Here is a 19,172-nt window from a genome sequence, read left to right as displayed (position 1 = left end):
TGGCATAATATAACTTTCATATTATATTTGTGGCATAATACAACTTTCATAAATTATATAGCAACATGTAACGAACCTACAAATTGCTTCTCTGCCTTCTTTCGATGATAGTTTTCCCTTTTTTTGCATTAAGTTCTGCCTTCTTATCTGACGGCATATTCGCATAGCGATCTCTTGATTTTTGGCCTAATGTTTCTTAGATCATCATCATCTAGGAAACAGACATACACACATATATATTTGATAAGATGTAGGGTAAAGAATTTATTTTCCGGATACTGAAATTGAATAAACTAATGTTGCGGCACTCACCGTCTTCAAGATTTCTTGTTCTTTTTTTAGGAGCAACATCTTGATTCCGCGTGTTGGTTACACGTTGTTCCTTGTTGTCGCGGTGCGCCATCGACCTAGACCGTGGTTGTCGGCGTGGTTGCGCCGATTGTTCGGGCCGTCAACGTAGAGCATGGTCGTCTGGCGTTTGGCCTGCTCGCGACATCTACGGCACCCTTCTTGGCGACTGTGAATGTCTAGGGCACCCTTCTCGGCGACTGCGAAGCAAACGTGTCGCGCATCTACGGCACCCTTCCCGATGGTGGCGAGCCAAGCGTGCAGGCCTGTTGCAAATTCAAATGGTGCTTAGAACATGCAAAAGAAATGTAAAAAAATCAGGAGTATGGTTTACCTTCCAAACAATGGCCGTCAGGAGCCGTGGCCGTCGAGATCGATGGCCCTCAGGAGCAACGGTCGCTGGGAGCTAGGACTGTCAGGAGCAGCGGGCGCCGGGAGCGATGGCCGTTAGGAGCCGTGGCCGTCGGAGCAGCGGCCCTCGGAATAGCCGTCGGGCACCGGGAACGTCGGAGCAGCGGTTGACTGCCGTCGGCGCGCGCGACCACCGCATCACACGGCGATGCCCAAATATTCCCGGCCGCCGCCGCTGCCGGGCTCACCTTCCACCCGGGGCTCGTGAGCTCCTTGCCGCAGCAGCACGGCGGCGCTGTCAGCTGGCTGCACAAGGAGTGCAGCGGCCGATCGGCAGCAGGCACTGCGAAGGGTGATTATGGAAGATTATGGAAGGTGATCAAATTTCCTATCATTTCACGACGAGAACCACGGTTGTCATCAGGGTGATTATGGAAGGTGATAAAGTTTCCTATCGCTGCGTGAGTGTCCCAATCTGTGTCCCCACCGCACGGCGTGTACAGAGGCGGGTAGACAATGCATAGGTCCCCAAATTTTTTTGTCGCAGGGCAGAATCAACTGGCGCCGGGAGGTTTTTCGGTCTGCCAAGGTTTTTGTCAAATAGCTAGCCCTTACACATGGCCCATCTGGCGGTATTTTATGAGAGAGTGGGTAGATAAAAAATAGGTGGAAATTATATTCAATTATTTCAACTTTTATAGTGTAGATAGATACTCCCTCCTTCCCCGTTTATAAGGCATACACGTATATCAAGATTCAAACCTTCTCATCTTTGACCAATAATTTGACTATTAAATTTTTATTTTTATAATACAAATTTCATATGATTGGATTCATAATCAAACATAGTTTACAATGATTATAAGTTTATAATCAAAAGTGATATAATATATGATAAATAAATGGTCAAAGTGTTGTTTAGAAGACCGTGTCATGTTCCACCATGCCTTATAAACAGGGAAGGAGGCATCCTCTCGCTGTCGGTCTCGTGACTCGTGACGCGCGCGGCAGTACGGGCCACCCGGGTTCCAACCGCTGCTGCCACGCCCAGGAGGAAGAGGAAGCGGGCGCCGGCCTGGCCCGCGTGTCAGCGTCGCCCGGGACGCATCGACTTGCCCGCAGGGCAGTGGACAGGATCCCCACGGGCCCACGCACACTTGTTTTGTGGCCCTTAATTAGGCGCTTGCTTCGCCCGAAATTAGACTCTATTTGTTTCCATCAATTTTTTTAGCTCCTATCACATAAAAAAATTTTATTATTTAAAAATATTAAATAAAATTTATTTATAATTTTTTTTGACAGATAGGTGCTAATTTGCGAAACGAATCTAATGAGCTTAATTAATTCATGATTTGTTACAGTAATACTATAGTAACCATCTGCTAATTATAAATTAATATACCTTGTTAGATTCGTCTCACAATTTAGTTTCGGGTTCTGCAGATAATTTTGTAATCAAATCTTATTTAATATTAATAAATATCAAGATTCTTTTGAATAAGATATAATCTAAAGTAGTTTAGCTCCTCGAACTAACCCCGTTATTGCCACCGCCGCCGCCGCGTGCGTGACCGGCAACGTGGGCAGCGGCAGAGACGAACCCTCCCTCCTCGGCAGGGTTAACCATTTCGTTTTCCGGTCAAATCCCGGTGTTTAGCGGAAACGGAATTCCGTTCCGAAATTTCGGTAAATTTCGGCGAATTTCGTTGAATTTCGGTCGAAATTTGTTGAATTTTGAATTTGAAAACGAAATATACCGAAAAATACCGAAATTTCGAATCCCGGTAACTAGCGGAAACGAAAAATTTTCCGAAATTTCGCCGAAATTGTTAACCCTGCTCCTCGGTTCCTGCCAACAAAAACCATTCGATTCCTCCGCCCCCGCCGGCCGAAGCCAAATCCAGCTCCGACAAAAAAATTCGCCGCCGCCGCCGCCCGCACCGGAGCCCCGACCCAGACGAGCGTTCCATGGACTCGTCCCCCGAATCAGCCAGGGATTAGCCAGCGTCGCGATCGCCGCGCCGCCGCCGCCCGCACCGGAGCCCCGACCCCGACGAGCGTTCCATGGACTCGCCCCCTGAATCAGCGAGGGATTAGCCAGCGTCGCGATCGCCCCGCCCCACCCAGACACCTCGGTGGTTCGTATTGTCTCTTACTCCCCTCTTCGATTCGGTCCCCCCGACGAGTTCGCGCGATCCAGGTTCTCCGTTGTTCGGAGTTTCCGACCTTGATGGGGGTTCGTAGGATCGACGCTTTCAGTTCTCGGGGTTTGCTCCGGGCGTTCCTTCCTTCCGTCGATTTCTGCAGGTTCCTCGCGGGAACAAGGCGCAGGACAGCCGATAGATAAAGCGTAGTTCCTCGCTTTGGTTCTGCATTTATGTGCGTTTTTCTGGGAAAATTTTCTGATGCGTGGTAACACAAGCGCGTGGTTCGGATGTTAAGTGATGCACTTCTCTGCGTTTTTTTTCTAAATTTTTTCAGAGGCGTCGTAACTTTGATTTCAAACAGTGATCAAGTCATATTTATCTAGGATAAGCATGATCAAATGTACGCGCTGCATCTGTTTCCTTGTCCATTTCAGCGAGTTTTCTTGCATCTGTTTCCTTGTCCATTTCAGCGAGTTTTCTTTAACAGTAATTTTCTTTTTGATGAGTGCATGCAACCCGTTACTCCTGAATCCCAGCTTAAAAAGTTGTAACGTGATTCCTGTTTTGGGTCCTTCAACTGGATTGGGTCCAACATTTTGTTTCAGAAACATACTTAATTTCGGTTATGCCTTCCATTCTATTGAATTCAAACCTGAACTGTTACACCCCCTTTCTCATATTTTAAGTCCACCAGACCACCACTCTTGATTTGATCCAATCCGAAACCTGCCTCAAAAGCAAAGATTAAAGCACCAAGGCGACCCGCAAGCCAAAGCAACCATTAAAGATGTCAGAATGCCAGCCTTCACATCTTTTCCTCCACTAGTTGTATTCACCTTTTGTCTTCTCAATCAACATATAACAGTGGACAGTAATGTGGTGCCACTGCATTATTCTGATACGTGCGTCATCAGCTCGAAAGTTACAAGTATTCTCCTTGCCTCCGAGGTCCTAATAGTTGTGTTATAACCTATTCCTATTGCTTTCACTAATTTTTTATACACTTTAAATGCTATTCTTGGGTGATTTGGTCTAAAGCATTACTTTCATAGCTGGTGAAAGCCTTGATTGCTGGGTCCCTCCAGTTTCTAATGTGGGAAATTGCTTTTTGCTGCTGGGGGGAATTCATATAAATATGTTTGACTAAGGATGTACGATCTTGGTGTTTGTTTATCTGGTGTTGTGCAGCAAATTGAATATGATCTTTGCATCGCTAGGAAGTCAGATTACTCTAGTTGTTCCCTTGCAATTTAGCAGAGTGAAGTGCTTTTGGTTTATTGTTTCTCATTAGTGCAAATTTCAATTGATTATACCCTTTTTTATGTTTGTTTTGCAACTTTTGGTTGAAAGCTGGTGTGTATCTGAAGGTTTTGGACGGAATCCGAGATGGGTATAATCAGCACAGTGCTTGGTTTCTCTGGATTTGGCTTTGGGTTTTCGGCTGGTATTGTTATCGGCTACTTCCTCTTCATCTACGTCCAGCCAAATGATGTCAAGGTGCGGACTTTCCTTTTTGTACTTTCATTCTTACAGTATGATTTCTATTGGCCGTTGTATGATGAATAGTCAGATTGTGGATAGCTGCTTTGCCAATGTGCTTCTGGAACAGTGTAACCAAATGATCTGTGGATAATTTGAGATCTTACAGTTAAGATGAAACAAAGAGGCCTGTGGTTGATGTTGAACATATTTACTTTTTCTGCATATCCCATTTGCTATTCTGTTCCTTCTGAATTCTGACTAACATTGTTGACATAAGCTGTGAGTATTATATTGTTTTTTGATTAGCTTTTGTTGTGATGTATGCCATCAAACTCTGCATTTGCATGTCCAATTTACCTTTGATGCCTTATGTACTGAAGTAACACTGGCAAATGTTGCATGCACCCGCAAATGGTCATTTCATGAAGGAGATGCAGACCTAGAGAAATCATATGGTCCATTGTTTGCAGAATCATATGTACTTTACTCCTTTGTGCAATTTTTAGTGTCCTATTAAATTTGCATCATTCTGGTTTGAGTAATACTGACATGGATGAGTCAAAGTGGTTTAATCTAATACAACATATGCCTTTTCTCTTGCTTATGCTTGTAAAGGATCTTCAATGTTTGAGGTTGAATTGGTGGTCAGGTCCCAGTTCTTTTCCTTCTTTGCTTGTAATAGTCTCCGTTTCCTAATTCAGCTACATCTCTTACTTTAGTCCAAGGTAAGGTGATGGATTTGTAATTGGACTTCTTTCTTCTCTTAATACAAAGATGTGCAGGTCTCCTGTGTATTCGAGAAAAAAATGTTTGAGGTTGAATTTAATAATATGGGTTCATGGGGATAACTTTCGTTCTCCCTTCTTGCTTGTCAGGATGTCAAAGTTCGTCCGCTTGTGGAATATGATTCAAAATCTTTGGAGGCCATTCTTCCCGAAATTCCTTTGTGGGTCAAGAATCCTGACTATGATAGAGTATGCTTCTGCTTCAATAATAAGATAGCAAGAAACTATAATAATTCTAGTTATACATTTAGATCTTCATTTTCTTCCACGTCTCTAGATTGATTGGCTGAACAGGTTTTTGGAGTTGATGTGGCCCTATCTTAACAAGGTACTGTATCTTCTCGCTTGCTCTCAGCATGAATTCACTATCTCTGATTGACATTGAATGCTTTGTGTTTTTTTATCCTGTAGGCTATCTGCAGAACTGCACAGGAAATCGCTAAGCCAATTATTGCTGAGAATACTGCAAAATATAAGATAGACTCCGTTGAGTTTGAAACTCTTACTTTGGGTAGCTTACCGCCAACCTTTCAAGGTTAGTGATGTTGCATTCTTATGTTTGAACTAGAATTTCGCGAGGAGCCAATTAACCCTTACTGTAAAATTGTTGTGCCCCAAAATTTCGTATTCTGATGATATGAGATGTGGTCATATGGAGACATTGTTGCATCTGTGTTCCAACTGCGTATAATTGGACATTTCATTCACTAGTGATGCATCAAAGTTGGCATGTTGTCCGGCTGCCTATGTAGTACTGGTGACGTTTATACATCAAATTTCCCATGTAGAGCATGTAATAATGCGAGCAACCTCTGTTTACACGCTGGCTTACATTAGATATGTATGTGATGCTGATTCTCTTACAACTTGTGCTGCAAAAATGTATGTTGAAACAATCCATGCCTTTCCCTCCCAGGGATGAAAGTGTACGTCACAGAGGAGCAAGAGCTGATAATGGAACCGTGTCTTAAATGGGCTGCAAATCCAAATGTCACTGTTGCTGTAAAAGCTTATGGTTTGAAAGCAACTATCCAGGTATAAACTGTTCTGTCATGACCTAGATTCTTGATTCAATACGCGCTTCATGATATGTTCAAGCGAACCAACTGAAATCTATTTTTTCCCTGAGATATTCAGATTGTGGATCTACAAGTCTTTGCTTTACCTCGTATTACTCTGAAGCCATTGGTGCCTACATTTCCTTGCTTTGCTAAAATCCTTGTCTCTCTCATGGAGAAGGTATGTCGACTTTTACTTGTGTTTCAATTTTTTGCTTCACCACGCGTTGCTAATTGGGATTGGTTTTTCAGCCACATGTTGACTTCGGGCTGAAACTTCTTGGAGCAGATGTAATGGCTATTCCTGGTCTTTACAGATTTGTTCAGGTATTCCGACCTTCTGTTCTGAACATTCTCATGTGAAAGTTTTCTCATTTGTCACACTATTTTGTGAACTAAATGCTGATTTTTCATTTATTTTTTTTTCTGAAATTTGTAATGGCTTAACTTGCGTGCTGAAGCTGAGTACATCCCTCCTATATATTCACAACAATCTTGTAAAACAATTTTTCGGCTTGTTGCGCTTATTGGCCTGCATGTGTTCAAATGCATTATTGCATAGGCATTTGTGTACTGAAAGCATCCTTGCTGTATGTGATGGTTGATCACTTGGATTTAGACTTTAGTGTTATTCTTCTGTAGTATCTAACTGTCTCTTTACAGTGGATGTGCCGTGTCATATCTAATTCACAGTTCAGTTAGCTCATTTTGTTATGCTATCTTTTGTTCATTTTCAGGAGACCATCAAGAAGCAAGTAGCGAGCATGTATTTGTGGCCGAAGACATTAGAAGTACCTATAATGGATCCCTCAAAGTAAATTTTTATTACCTTTTCAATTTTGGGTTGTTAACTTGTTATGCGTCAAAGAATAGACCTGATAAGTAAATGAGTATTGCTAATGGTTTCCAAATCCCCAGAGCATCGAAAAAACCTGTTGGAATTCTACTTTTGAAGGTTGTAAGAGCCCAAAATCTGCGAAAGAAGGATCTGCTAGGTAAATCAGACCCATATGTGAAACTTAAGATGTCAGATGACAAGCTTCCATCCAAAAAAACAACTGTAAAGCGCAGCAATCTCAATCCGGAGTGGAATGAAGATTTCAAATTTGTTGTGACAGATCCAGAAACTCAGGCTCTTGAAGTTAATGTATTTGACTGGGAACAGGTATGGCCGCTTTCTTTTTAATATCTTCAGTGCCTTTTCTGGTGACATACTTTTACCCAAGAATATCCAGTTACTTTTTTGTTTGATATATATAGGTTGGAAAACATGAAAAGATGGGCATGAATAGTGTCCTTTTAAAAGACCTCCCAGCAGATGAGACTAAAGTTACTACCCTCGACTTGCTTAAGACCATGGATCCAAATGATGTACAAAATGAGAAGTCCCGTGGTCAGCTTACTCTAGAGCTTACGTACAAGCCTTTCAAGGAAGAAGATATGGAGAAAGAAGGCATAGAGGGTACCGATGTGGTACAGAAAGCTCCAGATGGTACTCCAGCTGGTGGTGGTCTGCTTTATGTTATTGTTCATGAAGCTCAAGATCTTGAGGGGAAGCACCATACAAACCCGTATGCGAAAATAATTTTCAAAGGCGAGGAGAAGAAAACAAAGGTATTATGGATACAAATTATGTTTTTTTTTGTATAACTTCATGGAATGGCTATGCTTGACTGATCTCTTTATTTACACTCCTGTGCTAGGTCATCAAGAAGAATAGGGATCCACGATGGGAGGATGAATTCGAGTTTGTGTGTGAGGAGCCACCTGTAAATGATAAGCTACATGTTGAAGTCCTAAGTAAAGCCCCGAAGAAAGGGCTGATACATGGCAAGGTACATCCCCTTGATTGGAGAATGGTGTAGTAAGCATTATGTCTGTACATGGTCACCGTTAGCCACTACATCCATTTTTAACAATATGACGTTTAGGACTAGTGTCATATACTTCAAAAAGGAGGGAGTATAAAGTCACTACTAGTTGCATTAGCTGCATTATGTGATGAGACAAATATCAAATTTCTTGTATCCTGATGCCTGCATTTTCTTCATTCAGGAAACCTTGGGCTACATTGATATCAGCCTTGCAGATGTGATCAGCAACAAGCGGATTAATGAGAAGTACCATCTCATAGACTCAAAAAATGGTCAGATACAAATTGAGATGCAATGGAGAACTTCCTAGACAGCATTGGTACTAGAAATGTAACATCTCTAAAATATTTGATTGGCCCTATGCATTTTCATTTACAATGTCTTCATGGTACTTGGTATTGATATAATTTGTTGGATCTCATTAGAAGCTAAAACAACACTCTTTGCACTTATTTTGGGACAGAGGGAGTAGGTGTGTTAATGTGTTACTGACCCTGGAAACGAACTCGAACTTATTCTGTGACTACTACAGATCATACAAGTATACTCGGCATTCTGTCATACTGAATGTTGCTACCAAGCATGTTTCTTTTTATTCTTAAATAAATGGCTTGAAATATTTGTTTTGACGGTATGTTTCCACGCCATTTAGCGTGTGGCATGCTTATAGAAATGTCTTCCTAACGCTGAACACGTACAAAGTTGCAATGGCCAATTAGTCAATTACTCCCTCCGTTCTAAATTATAAGTCATTACAAGAATCTTGGAGAGTCAAACTATCTCAAAGTTTGATTAAAATTATAGAGAGAAATACAAAGATTTATGACATCAAATAGATATACTATGAAAATATAGTTAATAAAGAATTCTAATTATACTTAAGTGATATCATAAATGTTATTATGTTGTTATATAAATTTAGTCAAATTTGAAAAATTTTAACTCTCCAAAATTCTTGGAATGACTTATAATTTGGATCAGAGAGAGTAGTAACTATCTAATCACAAGGCCCGGGAAAAGTAGAATCGCGACAGGGCCGGCCCATTTCTGGATTGCAGAGACGACTGTTATCTACGAGTCGCCATCCGAGTCTCGCATAATCTGTAAACGTCCTGATTCAAAAAAACAGAGCTTTTTGAATCCGCCACAGTTCAATTCCCACATCAGATCAAGAACTTATGCTACCAAAAAGAAGGAAAGAAAAAAACCCTCAAAAGTAAGCTCGACGGCATATTTGCTCCTACTATAGTGTGCCATTAGAACCTGATAACAGCCACACAAAGGTTGCAAGGTAAACTCTCTTCCACCCTACTATTGTTACTAGAAGTCTAGAGCTGTATACATTTTATACAGTGAGGTAACATCGCTTCAGGTCAGCAGCCTCTTCGCGTCGAGGATTCGGTCTGAGCTTCTCTTGAAGTTGTACACCAACTCGAATGCCTCCGTGCAGACACTGGCGAAGCCAGTCATTGCCTGGAAAACATTAGGCAAGCCAGTCTGCAGGTTACTCAAGGTCATTGCTCTTGTGACTCCAATGCTCTTCTCATACTTGCTCTTCTCCTCATCAGCGCGGCTCCTCAGGGTCTCCACCTTTGCCTGCTTGTCAGCTACTGGTGATTTCCGCGACATTTCTCTGTAACCTTCAGCACTGATATATGGCCCGTATTTTGACTCCAAGGATCTCAGCTCCTCTGCCTTCTTCTCGAATTCTTTGAATGCAGACTCTGACCTTTTCTTCAGCTTCTGTTCCTCAGCTTGTTGAATCACAACAGCGTGGATTACAGTTAGGAAAGTCTTAATCCCTTCTGAGGCCACCTTATCTGGGATTCGATCGATGGCCAGCTGCCATTCCTCACACAAGCCGTAAATATCAGAGTTCTGAGCTTTGGTCAGTGGGTCATGGTGGCAGAACAGCGATAGGCGAAGCCAGCCAGTCAGTGAATACACATAATCCCTCTGGGACTTCACAAGGCTACAGAAGGCTGAATACCATCTGTCAACCTCTATTTCAAGCTGAAGAGCTGCTTGCCGGTGGACATTGGAAGTTGGGTTCATATTCCGAGCTTTGAGATACTCAAGCTGTTGCACGATGTGGGTCTGAACTTGATGACACTCGTACATGCCCCTCCACATGCTCATCAAGCTGAAATTCACAAACAGAAGCATGCATAAGTAAGGTAAAAACACTAAATTCTGAATAAAGTAAATAACACTGGTTGACGGAAAGAAGTATCCATGAGAACGATGAAAACACAAATTTCTATAGAAAGGAGACCTACTGCCTGAAAATAATAATGGTATTGACATTTTGTGCTAATATTTATTGGGAACCGCCTTGAAAGTTGAAACTACCTTTAGCCACAACCAGTTTGAAACAATCAGCACCGACCAATAAACCAAAAGACAAACAACACAACTAACAATTGATAGTTCCAACGTCAGCAGTGCCCCCCAAGTTGATCAGAGTTGATCAGACAATGATGCCAAAGATCTCCCGGCCAGGTCTAGTATGACCATATATATGATCAGAAGATTCAGTCAAGACAGCCAAAATTCAAAGATCCCACTAGTCTGCACTACTTCATAGCCTCCAAACTCCACTACTTTAGATGTTAGCTCACTTCAGTAAAAAGTGCCTTATACAGTGACAAAGTTACTTTTACAGAAGTAAGATAAAAAAGCAGCAGGGTGTGAGGTAGCAGCTGCAAGCCTGCAAGAACCCAAAAGAGTAAAGAACAAACATCACTACTGTTTTCCATAGCTAGCATACACTTGAGCATGGGTAGAAGGCAGTACCGTGGCCCATTCGTCCATCCTTACTCTGATCTCATATAGCTTTTAAAAAAAACTCTGATCTCATATGCAATGCAAAAGGACAGGTACAAGTGGAAGTAGCCAACATGTGAAGCAACCTACATTAGAATATTACGCCTACTAGATGCAGACAGGAAGGAAGAAGGGAGCATTTGTACTAACCCAGCAACAAGCTCAAGAAGTTGGGGAAATAGCTCTGATTCTCTGAGCCTGATTATCTCAGAAGTGGTGGTTTCGATGGATTGGTTGGCAACCAGCATTTTGGACTCCAGGCTTTCAATCTCCATCTTATTCTTTTCCATCTTCAAGTAATCCACACCCTTCACCTCCTGCTTTCTCAAAAGACTGACCTTCTTATCATGCTCTTGCTTGTACCCCTCGTAACTCTGCTCACAGTTAAAGAAAAGTCATAATCCAATCAAAAGGAACACAAATATGCCATACTTACAGCTGCAGAGAAAGCTACAATGACATGATTCTTAACAGATGTGAATACATGATCAAAGGAGTATAAATATCCCACTTTTACAATGACAAAGAAATAAGCAAATCAGAATTCAGTACTCATGTGATCGAGGATTATGGATAGCAATGATTTTCACTGCAATATGAAGATGAAATAAAATATCCACGGCCCCATTCAGATTAAGCCTAGCATGTTGTACAGCGAGGTTAAAATAACCATGAAGGTGATCCACTGATCTTTCTACTTCGGAGAATCCAAATGCAAGCTGAGAATCTTTACAGAAGCTCCTGACAGAGGGGAGAAATAAACTAAAGACAATGCAAGCAGCATCCATGTGCATTACGCACTACACGTCCTTGTGTCCACTATTACCTTCCTTCAGACAAAGCCAACTGCCACCCCATTGAATCCTTGTTAGTATATACATCCCCCAACGCAGGTCACAGGACAACAGACCAAACCACGAGCAACAAAACAAAAGGACCCTCAAAAGCACCACGCCACTCCCTTACACAGTCACACTCGAGATCTGAAGAATCAGGCAGAGGCAGTATGTTTCGATCATTCTGTATGTTCATGCTAATACTAAATGAGAAAGCAAAGCTAAATCCACCGTCACTGCTAAAGTTAAAGCGCAAAGAAAGCACTACTCTCACCTTGACCTCAAGAAACAACTTCTTCTCCCATGCGTAGAGCTTCTCCACGGTGGATGAATGGCTGAGCATTCCACCGCCCCCGCCACTGCCCATCACCATCCCTCCGTCGCCTCTCCCGAACCTTGTGAAGCCATTGCTACCTTTCCCATATCCTCCTGCACCACCCCAGGTCCATCCCATGGGCTTCAAGCTCTTGCTGTAACTCAGTACCTTCCCTGCAGCAGAAGTTAACAAAAGCGAGGGATTCGCAGCAATAAGCAAAATGTGGTCAAGAACAACCAATTGATTAGTGAGCTGATTTATTGAAGTCTAAGAAATGGCTTACCTGGGAGGCTGCTGTTGGTGGCGCTGGGCTCGGGGGGCTCGCAGATGGGAGCCTCGAGCAGTGCAGCGACACGGGCGCCGGCGTCGGCCGCCTTGAGGAAGTACTCGTCGAGTTCGGTGGCGATCTCGGCGAGGTCCTTGTTCCCGGCGCCGCCGCGGGGCACGGCGACGACGGTGAGCTCGCTAGGGGTGGTGGAGGTGGTGGTTGCGGTGACGATGGACGGCGGCGCGGCCACCGCGGCGGCGGCCGTGACGACGGGCGGCGCGGGCGCGATGGGGGCGTCGACGACGGTGGTGGCGGCGTCGTCCCAGTCGGCATCCTCTGTGACGGAGCGTGAGGAGGAAGGCGCGAAGGGGTCCCAGAAGTCCCAGCTGGACGGCATTGGCGGCGGCGGCGGCGGGGGCAGGATGGCGGACGCGGAGATCGAGGAGGAGTTTGTCGTCCAGGACCTGACGGTCGGGGTCGGGCTGAGGGGCGGCGGCGGCGGCGGCGGAGGGGGCGGTGGCGTCGGGGGCGGCGGCTGGTGGTGATGGTGATGGTGGTGGGCCGAGGACGAGTGCGGGTGCGGGTGCTCCGCCTCGGCGCTGGAGAAGTGCAGCAGCGAGGCGCCCGTGGCCCGCAGCGCGCGCAGGTAGAGCGCGTGCGCCGCCGCCATGTCGCGCCGCGCCTGCACCAGCTGCTTGGTGTAGCGCCGCCGCGCCTTGCACCGCGACACCGCCTCCAGCCGCTCCAACCGCGACTGGCAGCAGCCCATCGCCGCTCCGGCTCCGGCGCTCGCCGATCGCGCGCGCACACCACACCTCAGGACCTCACCAACTCTTCCTCCTCCCCTCTCCCCCAGCCTCACTCTCTCTCCCCCAAACCCAGGCCCAGCAGCACCGCAGCCCAGCTAGTAACCGTTGTGCGGCCCGAGCGAGCGGCTGGCTGGAGCAGCAGTACGCCAGCACCCACTACCCAACAATGCCCTCGCCTCTCTGCTGCCCTGCGGCGTCCTCATCTTCACATCTCACGCAGCCCTCACGCCCTCCTCACCCCCTGCTTAGAGATAGAGACGGGAGATCCTTTGTACGCGTGCTGCCTGTGACAGCAGGTGTGCCGCCGGCCGCAGCAGCCCGGCACGGCACCGCGGCCCACCGGACCAGAGCTAGCAACCGGCTCCCTCGCGCGCGTCGCATGCACACCCCCAGAGCCAGCCAGAGCGGCGCGGCACGGTGGCGCACGCAGCCAGGGCCCAGGGTCCCGCCCGAGTGAAAACAGCGGGGCGTGAGGTCTCGAGCAGCGTGCGCGACCTTTGTCTTTCTCGGGCTCCCCGAACCACCCCCGCCTGGCCGCCTTTGCGCCGCGCCCGTCGGCTGGGACCGGGGGTAGCGTGGGGAAATCCCCCTCTCCAACGGTCCCGCTGCGCCGCTGAGGGCCTGAGGCCGCCTTGGGGAGGTTTGGGCAGGGGAGGGAGGCGGCGGGCCGGGCGGTTTCGGCTCGGGGGTTTTGGTGCGGGAGCGCGGCTGCGGTGCCGTAGAGTTTTTTTATTTTTATATTTTTTTTCGATTTATCAAAAATATATGTCGTATTTTTTTATTTTCAAAAATGTAACCCAGCCGCCGGTTCATCCGGCGGAAGGTTGTTACCGCCGGATGAACCGGCGGTAGAATCGTTCCGCGCTGGACCGTGTTGGGCCGAGCCTTACCGCCGGTTGAAACGGCGGTAGGTGGAACCTACCGCCGGATGATCCGGCGGTAAGCACCTACCGCCGCCTACCGCCGTTTCAACCGGCGGTAAGGTCCCGCCCTTTAAACCACCCGCGCCCGTCCCCCAGCGCCGCCGCCCGCCCGCTCCGCCCGCGACGCCGCCCACCCGCTCCGCCCGCGCTACCCCGCGCCGCCGCCCGCCCGCCCCCCGCGCGGCTCCCGCACGCGCGCCGGGCGCTCGTAGCGCTCTCCCGGCCGCCTGCCGCCGCACCGAGCGCGCTCTCGCAGGTATATTTTAAATTTTAATTTTATTAATAATAGTTTGTAGATTAGAATTAGAAATATTAGTCTTTTTAAATATAGTTTTATGTGTAGAAATAGTTTTTAACATGTAATTATTTGAGTATAGTTTTATGTGTAGAAATTATTTTTTTATATGTAGAAATATTAGTGATTCGAAAATAAATTATTACGATATAAAATCGTAGAACATGTAATTAAAAATATTAGTTTACATACGAATATAATTGAAAATATTAATGAGTTCAAACAGACATATTTGTCGTATAAAAATAATATTAATTAATATTATATTACAGAAAAATAGAAATTGTTGTCAGTAATAAAAATTGTAAAGAAATAATTAAGATATATGAAAAATAGTAGAATTATTTTTTAGCGTTGATTAAATTCTAAGAGTAATTATTGTCGTAAATATTGACAGGCATGTCAGATGATTTGTATTTTCAAGTGTTCTATGGGTCAGGAGAAGTTAGATATGGTCCTAAAGGGGTAGATTTGTTAGAGTTTAGCTCGATCAAAAAAAAAATACCCCGAGCTAGAGAGAGGACTTGGATTTCAATATCCAATTGGCTATTTAAAGCTTTCGGCCTTAGTCGAGATGAACATGAGATCTCTGTCATGGCAGTGGTTAGTCGAAGGGAACCAGTATTTTGGGAGCTATTGCCGCTTGAAGGGACGCAAAACTGGAGGAACTATGTCAATATAAGTAGTAGCCGAGGCTTACCGCTTGTGTTGTTTGTTCAAGCATTCGAGAAGATTAGTTTTAGAACTAAAACGGGCGGGGATCATGGAGGAACACATGCCTGCTTGAGCAATTAGAACCACAGCACCGCAACCTCAGTGCAGGTTTCATAGCTAACTACATGTACCCTTTGATCGTGGACAATCCTAGTTATGAACCTAAGTCAATCATTTGTGCTGTTGAGGAGGAGTTTAAATATAAAATTAGCTAAAACAAAGCTTACAGAGCGAAACAGAAAGCGCTGCAGATGAGGTGGGGGACGTATGAAGCTTCGTATCACAATATACCGGCATTGCTGCACACTATATGTCTTAGAAATCCTGGTAGCTACTACGATTTGAAAACGTATCCATGTGCCCAGAAGCCTGGAAAGCAGGTACTCCAACGGTCGTTCTTGGCCTTGGGCGCTTGCATTGAGGCGTTTCCGCACTGCCGGCCAGTCATTTGTATAGATGGGACATTTTTGACAGGAAGGTATAAAGGCACAATCCTCACAGCTATTGCAGCTGATGGTAACAGACAATTGTTGCCTTTGCCAATTGCCTTTGTGGAGAAAGAATCAGGGGATACTTGGTATTAGTTTTTGCAGAGGGTGAAGCATATGATTGTCAAAGATGTAGAGAACGTGTGTTTGATTCATGATCGGCACAAGGGTATATTACAAGCAATTGATGACATACAGAATGGTTCTACTGAGTGTAGTAGGACTGCACTTTGGCCGGACCTAAAGAGTAGGTGGTGCATGAGGTATATGGGGGCAAACTTTCATACCCAGTTCAAGAACAAAATCCTTATGAAGCTATTCAAGCGGTTATGCAGTCAGAATCAGGAAAGGAAATTCAACTTCCCATGGAAAAAATTGGATGAGCTAACAAAAAAGCAAACGGCGGAGCTTGCGAAGAGATCTGTCAATACAGAGGACGACGACCAGGTCTCGCTTGAAGATGTGGGTTTGGACGGTCCGAATGTCAGGCGCAAAAGGAGAAGGGCAATTAAGACATTCTCTGAGTGGATTGAGCACGAACCAAAAGAGAAATGTGCTTTACTGTTTGATGAAGGAGGTGCTAGGTACGGTTTAATGACTACGAACCTAGCCGAGGTATACAATTGGGTGCTGCGTGGTGTAAGATCATTGCCACTTGTTGGGATCGTGGAGTTCTTCTTGTATCGCACTTGCGAGTACTTCAGGGACCGTTACGCTGTGGCACAGAAAGATATGGTCGATAATCGCAAAGTTTACGGATACAAGGTTACAGAGCATATGGAGGAAGCTTTCAAAAAGGCCCGTTTACATCGGGTGACTCCAGTTGGCTCTATGGAACGTCGGTACGAGGTGATGTGTAGGGACAAAGGCCGAATGGGGGCCGGCGTGAGAAGCATGTGCAGGAGTGTGTTCTCCGTCCTGATGCTTGTATTTGCTCATGTCATAAGCCAAAGCTGCTGCACCTGCCGTGCACACATGTCATTGCTGCCTGTTTTGAAGCTGGTGGACTACAGGCTCGTATGTATGTCTCAAATTACTTCATGAAGGAAACTATTTGGATGACTTGGAGGCACGAGATATATGGGTTTCGCATCCTTGGAGACTTCATAACTGATCCTGGACACAATGCAACTTACATTCCAGATCCAGATCCAGAAATGTTTCAAGGGGTGGCCCGATGCAAGAAGAAACACATTAGAAATAACATGGATCTTGGCGTACGAATATTTGTTGTAATATATGCCCCAAATTTATGTTCAATTTTATTGCTGTAATTGGAATTTGAATATATAAAATATTTAATTTGTTGTGCATCATTTATAAGTTTATTACGTTATGTTTTATTTAGTATTTTATTAAAAATTTGTTGTAATACTTAATTTATGTTCTGAAATTTTATTTAGTATTTTTTTACGTTAATGTTATTATGCTTAATATTGTTATTTGTGTTCTGAAATTATTTGTAATAAATCTCATTATATAGGTATGGCGCACGAGGAAGGAGCTACCCCTGAGTTGCTAGATGCTCTCGTCGACACGCGCCACCGGTCATACATGTCTGCGGTCCGTGGCATCAGCTTAGGGACGTTTCGGGCTCGTGTGCCCATGTCGACGATGCCGATACACCGTCGCTAGGTTCCTAGGTACGGATTACATTTGTCACATATTTTAGTTGTTTCCTTAACCGTTTGTTCTAACTTGATTTTCATTTTCGCGATGCAGGTTACGCGCTTCAGGTCTTCTCCCAATTGCGCGACTTGTGGAGGGAGATATGGCCGACCCTGCACGTCGACCTAGGGACAGGGATCCCTACGGCGCTGGATCTTCGTCTCTTCGTCGTCCAATACACGATTTAGGTACGACTAAGACCAGTTGTTAATTTGCGGTAACAAGTGCATTTTTAATTGATTATTGATGGATTGAAGTTTGTGAATCAGAGTACCGGCAGGTGGGAGGGACAGACGACGATGAGGAGATTCAGGAGGTGGACGACCTCGCGCAGATGGAGTGGGTGAACACGTTCTTCTCTTCTGCACCGACGCAGGAGGTCGTCGGCACTTCACAGCTGGGGGGTGCCCCACTCGCGACGCAGGACTACAGTCAGGTGGAACAGACGCCTGTTCCTGAGCAGGGTCGTCGGTCCACTCGCCAGACCATCCCGCCGGAGCCACTGACGTACTCACAGCACCACACTAGGGCAGGCCAGGCTGCAGAGCGACGTGGCAGGAGGAGAGGGGGCAAGCGCGGACGCATCTAGTTTACAGGTTGTAGCTTGTTAATTAATTTGTTCCGTCATACTATCTTATGTATGCATGTGCAGACTATGATTCGATGTGTCCATTACGTACTATTATGATGAGTAGGCCGGTGCAATGATTCGGGCGATGGTAAATGTCCGTGGAGTGAAATTATAACGATTAGGCCGGTGCCGTGCAGTGTTTCGGGCGATTGGATATGTCGGGACAGTGCAATAATCACGAGTGAGCGCTGTGGAACGTGCAAGTGCTGAAGTCATGAGCAGTGAGACGTCGTGTCGTTGTTTAAAGTGGGAGCAGTGAGCGGTGTTGAGCGTGCGAGGGTACAAATCAAGAGCAATGAGAGGTCGTGTCCGTGTTTAAAGTGGTACGAGTGAGCGCTGTGGAGCGTGCGAATACAGTAGTCTTTTCATGTGCATTTACACTCTACACTCCGGGTATCAGACCTTTGTGCGCCTATAAATACTCACAAGCTTGTGAGCTCCCAGCACCACTCAAACACCAAAGCTCATTGTATACCCAATGTCTGGAGGTGGATCTAGCAGGAAGAATTACTACGGTTTTGGCAAAGGAAAAGGGGCAAGAAAGGGAGACCCCATAATATGGGAGGGGCCTCTTGGACCCGATTCCTTTTCAGAACCAGTGTTTGAGTTTCCGCCACAACACAAGAGTGAATTTACCAATGAAACTCCTCTTCGACAATACGATAACCGTAGAGAAACGTGGCCAAAATATAGACATGGTGAGGACTGCTTAGTGCAGATGTGCACCGACGGGATGGATGGCGGTCGGCGTTTCTTCAAATGCCCTCACGCATGGGTAATGCTCGCTTGTTTTATTTCTTTTATTTCTTATCATCCTGCACCAATTGATTCTGTTCAGGAGTTCATCGAGTACCTCCAGATTAAGATATTTGATCTGGAGTGCAAGATGAACCATTACGAGGAAGTAAGCGAGGGTAACAAAGATGGCGAAGATGATGATAACATCAATGCTGCCGCTTCACAAGATGAACCATGCACTATTCCTTACTGCAACTGCCCTTGTCACAAGAACAAAGGCTCTGGCCCTCCGGCACCACCGCCTCCGCAACCTGCAATGGGTGGATACTGCGGAGAAGACTCAACGCAGTTTGCTACGTGGGGGTACGGCTATTAGGACTACCTAGTCCAAGTGACATGTTGCATCGTTGTATTTGTTGGGTTTTTTTAAATTACCTAAGATATGTTAGCTTAGATCAAAATCTGTTTACCGTAGTTGTAACGGGTTCTGCAATGCCACTGCATTTCTGCTGTGTGTTTCATTAACGTTGTATTATGATGTAATTCCTATGGTTAACATTGTGACGATTACGCCGGTACCGTGTAGTGTTCCGGACGATGGGATGTGTCAGGGCA

The 19,172-nt window shown here is 45.4% G+C and overlaps 2 protein-coding genes and 1 long non-coding RNA gene across 4 annotated transcripts; 2 read left to right on the top strand and 1 right to left on the bottom strand.

The window, feature by feature from the left end:
* The first annotated feature begins 2,542 nt into the window (after positions 1 to 2,542).
* On the top strand, positions 2,543 to 8,625 carry LOC120658183 (synaptotagmin-1-like). Of its 2 annotated transcripts, none has more exons than XM_039936422.1 (13): positions 2,543 to 2,837; positions 4,214 to 4,343; positions 5,204 to 5,302; positions 5,391 to 5,441; positions 5,525 to 5,648; positions 6,030 to 6,148; positions 6,251 to 6,352; positions 6,424 to 6,498; positions 6,909 to 6,985; positions 7,090 to 7,336; positions 7,432 to 7,785; positions 7,875 to 8,006; positions 8,227 to 8,625. In XM_039936422.1, the coding sequence occupies exons 2-13, from the start codon at positions 4,233 to 4,235 to the stop codon at positions 8,353 to 8,355; spliced, it is 1,620 nt and encodes a 539-aa protein (XP_039792356.1). In that variant the 5' UTR covers positions 2,543 to 2,837; positions 4,214 to 4,232; the 3' UTR covers positions 8,356 to 8,625. The 2 variants fall into 2 exon arrangements, with proteins under 2 accessions (XP_039792356.1, XP_039792357.1); XM_039936423.1 differs by having other exon boundaries at positions 2,550 to 2,837; positions 4,197 to 4,343.
* Positions 8,626 to 9,278: 653 nt separating this feature from the next.
* On the bottom strand, positions 9,279 to 13,494 carry LOC120658182 (protein ALTERED PHOSPHATE STARVATION RESPONSE 1-like). The gene is made up of 4 exons (XM_039936421.1): positions 12,307 to 13,494; positions 11,982 to 12,196; positions 11,022 to 11,245; positions 9,279 to 10,188 (listed from the first exon to the last, which is right to left on the bottom strand). Exons 1-4 carry the CDS (start codon positions 13,058 to 13,060, stop codon positions 9,414 to 9,416), a joined length of 1,968 nt encoding a protein of 655 aa, XP_039792355.1. The 5' UTR covers positions 13,061 to 13,494; the 3' UTR covers positions 9,279 to 9,413.
* Positions 13,495 to 17,323: 3,829 nt separating this feature from the next.
* LOC120658181 lies at positions 17,324 to 17,868 on the top strand. The gene is made up of 2 exons (XR_005668540.1): positions 17,324 to 17,376; positions 17,458 to 17,868. It is a non-coding gene; the product is annotated as an uncharacterized LOC120658181 (long non-coding RNA).
* The last annotated feature ends 1,304 nt before the right edge of the window (positions 17,869 to 19,172 follow it).

This window comes from Panicum virgatum, chromosome 2N (genome assembly GCF_016808335.1).
Source record: "Panicum virgatum strain AP13 chromosome 2N, P.virgatum_v5, whole genome shotgun sequence".
NCBI lineage: Eukaryota > Viridiplantae > Streptophyta > Magnoliopsida > Poales > Poaceae > Panicum > Panicum virgatum.
Note: the sequence above shows the minus strand (reverse complement) of the source record. Positions and strands in the feature narration are given on the sequence as shown.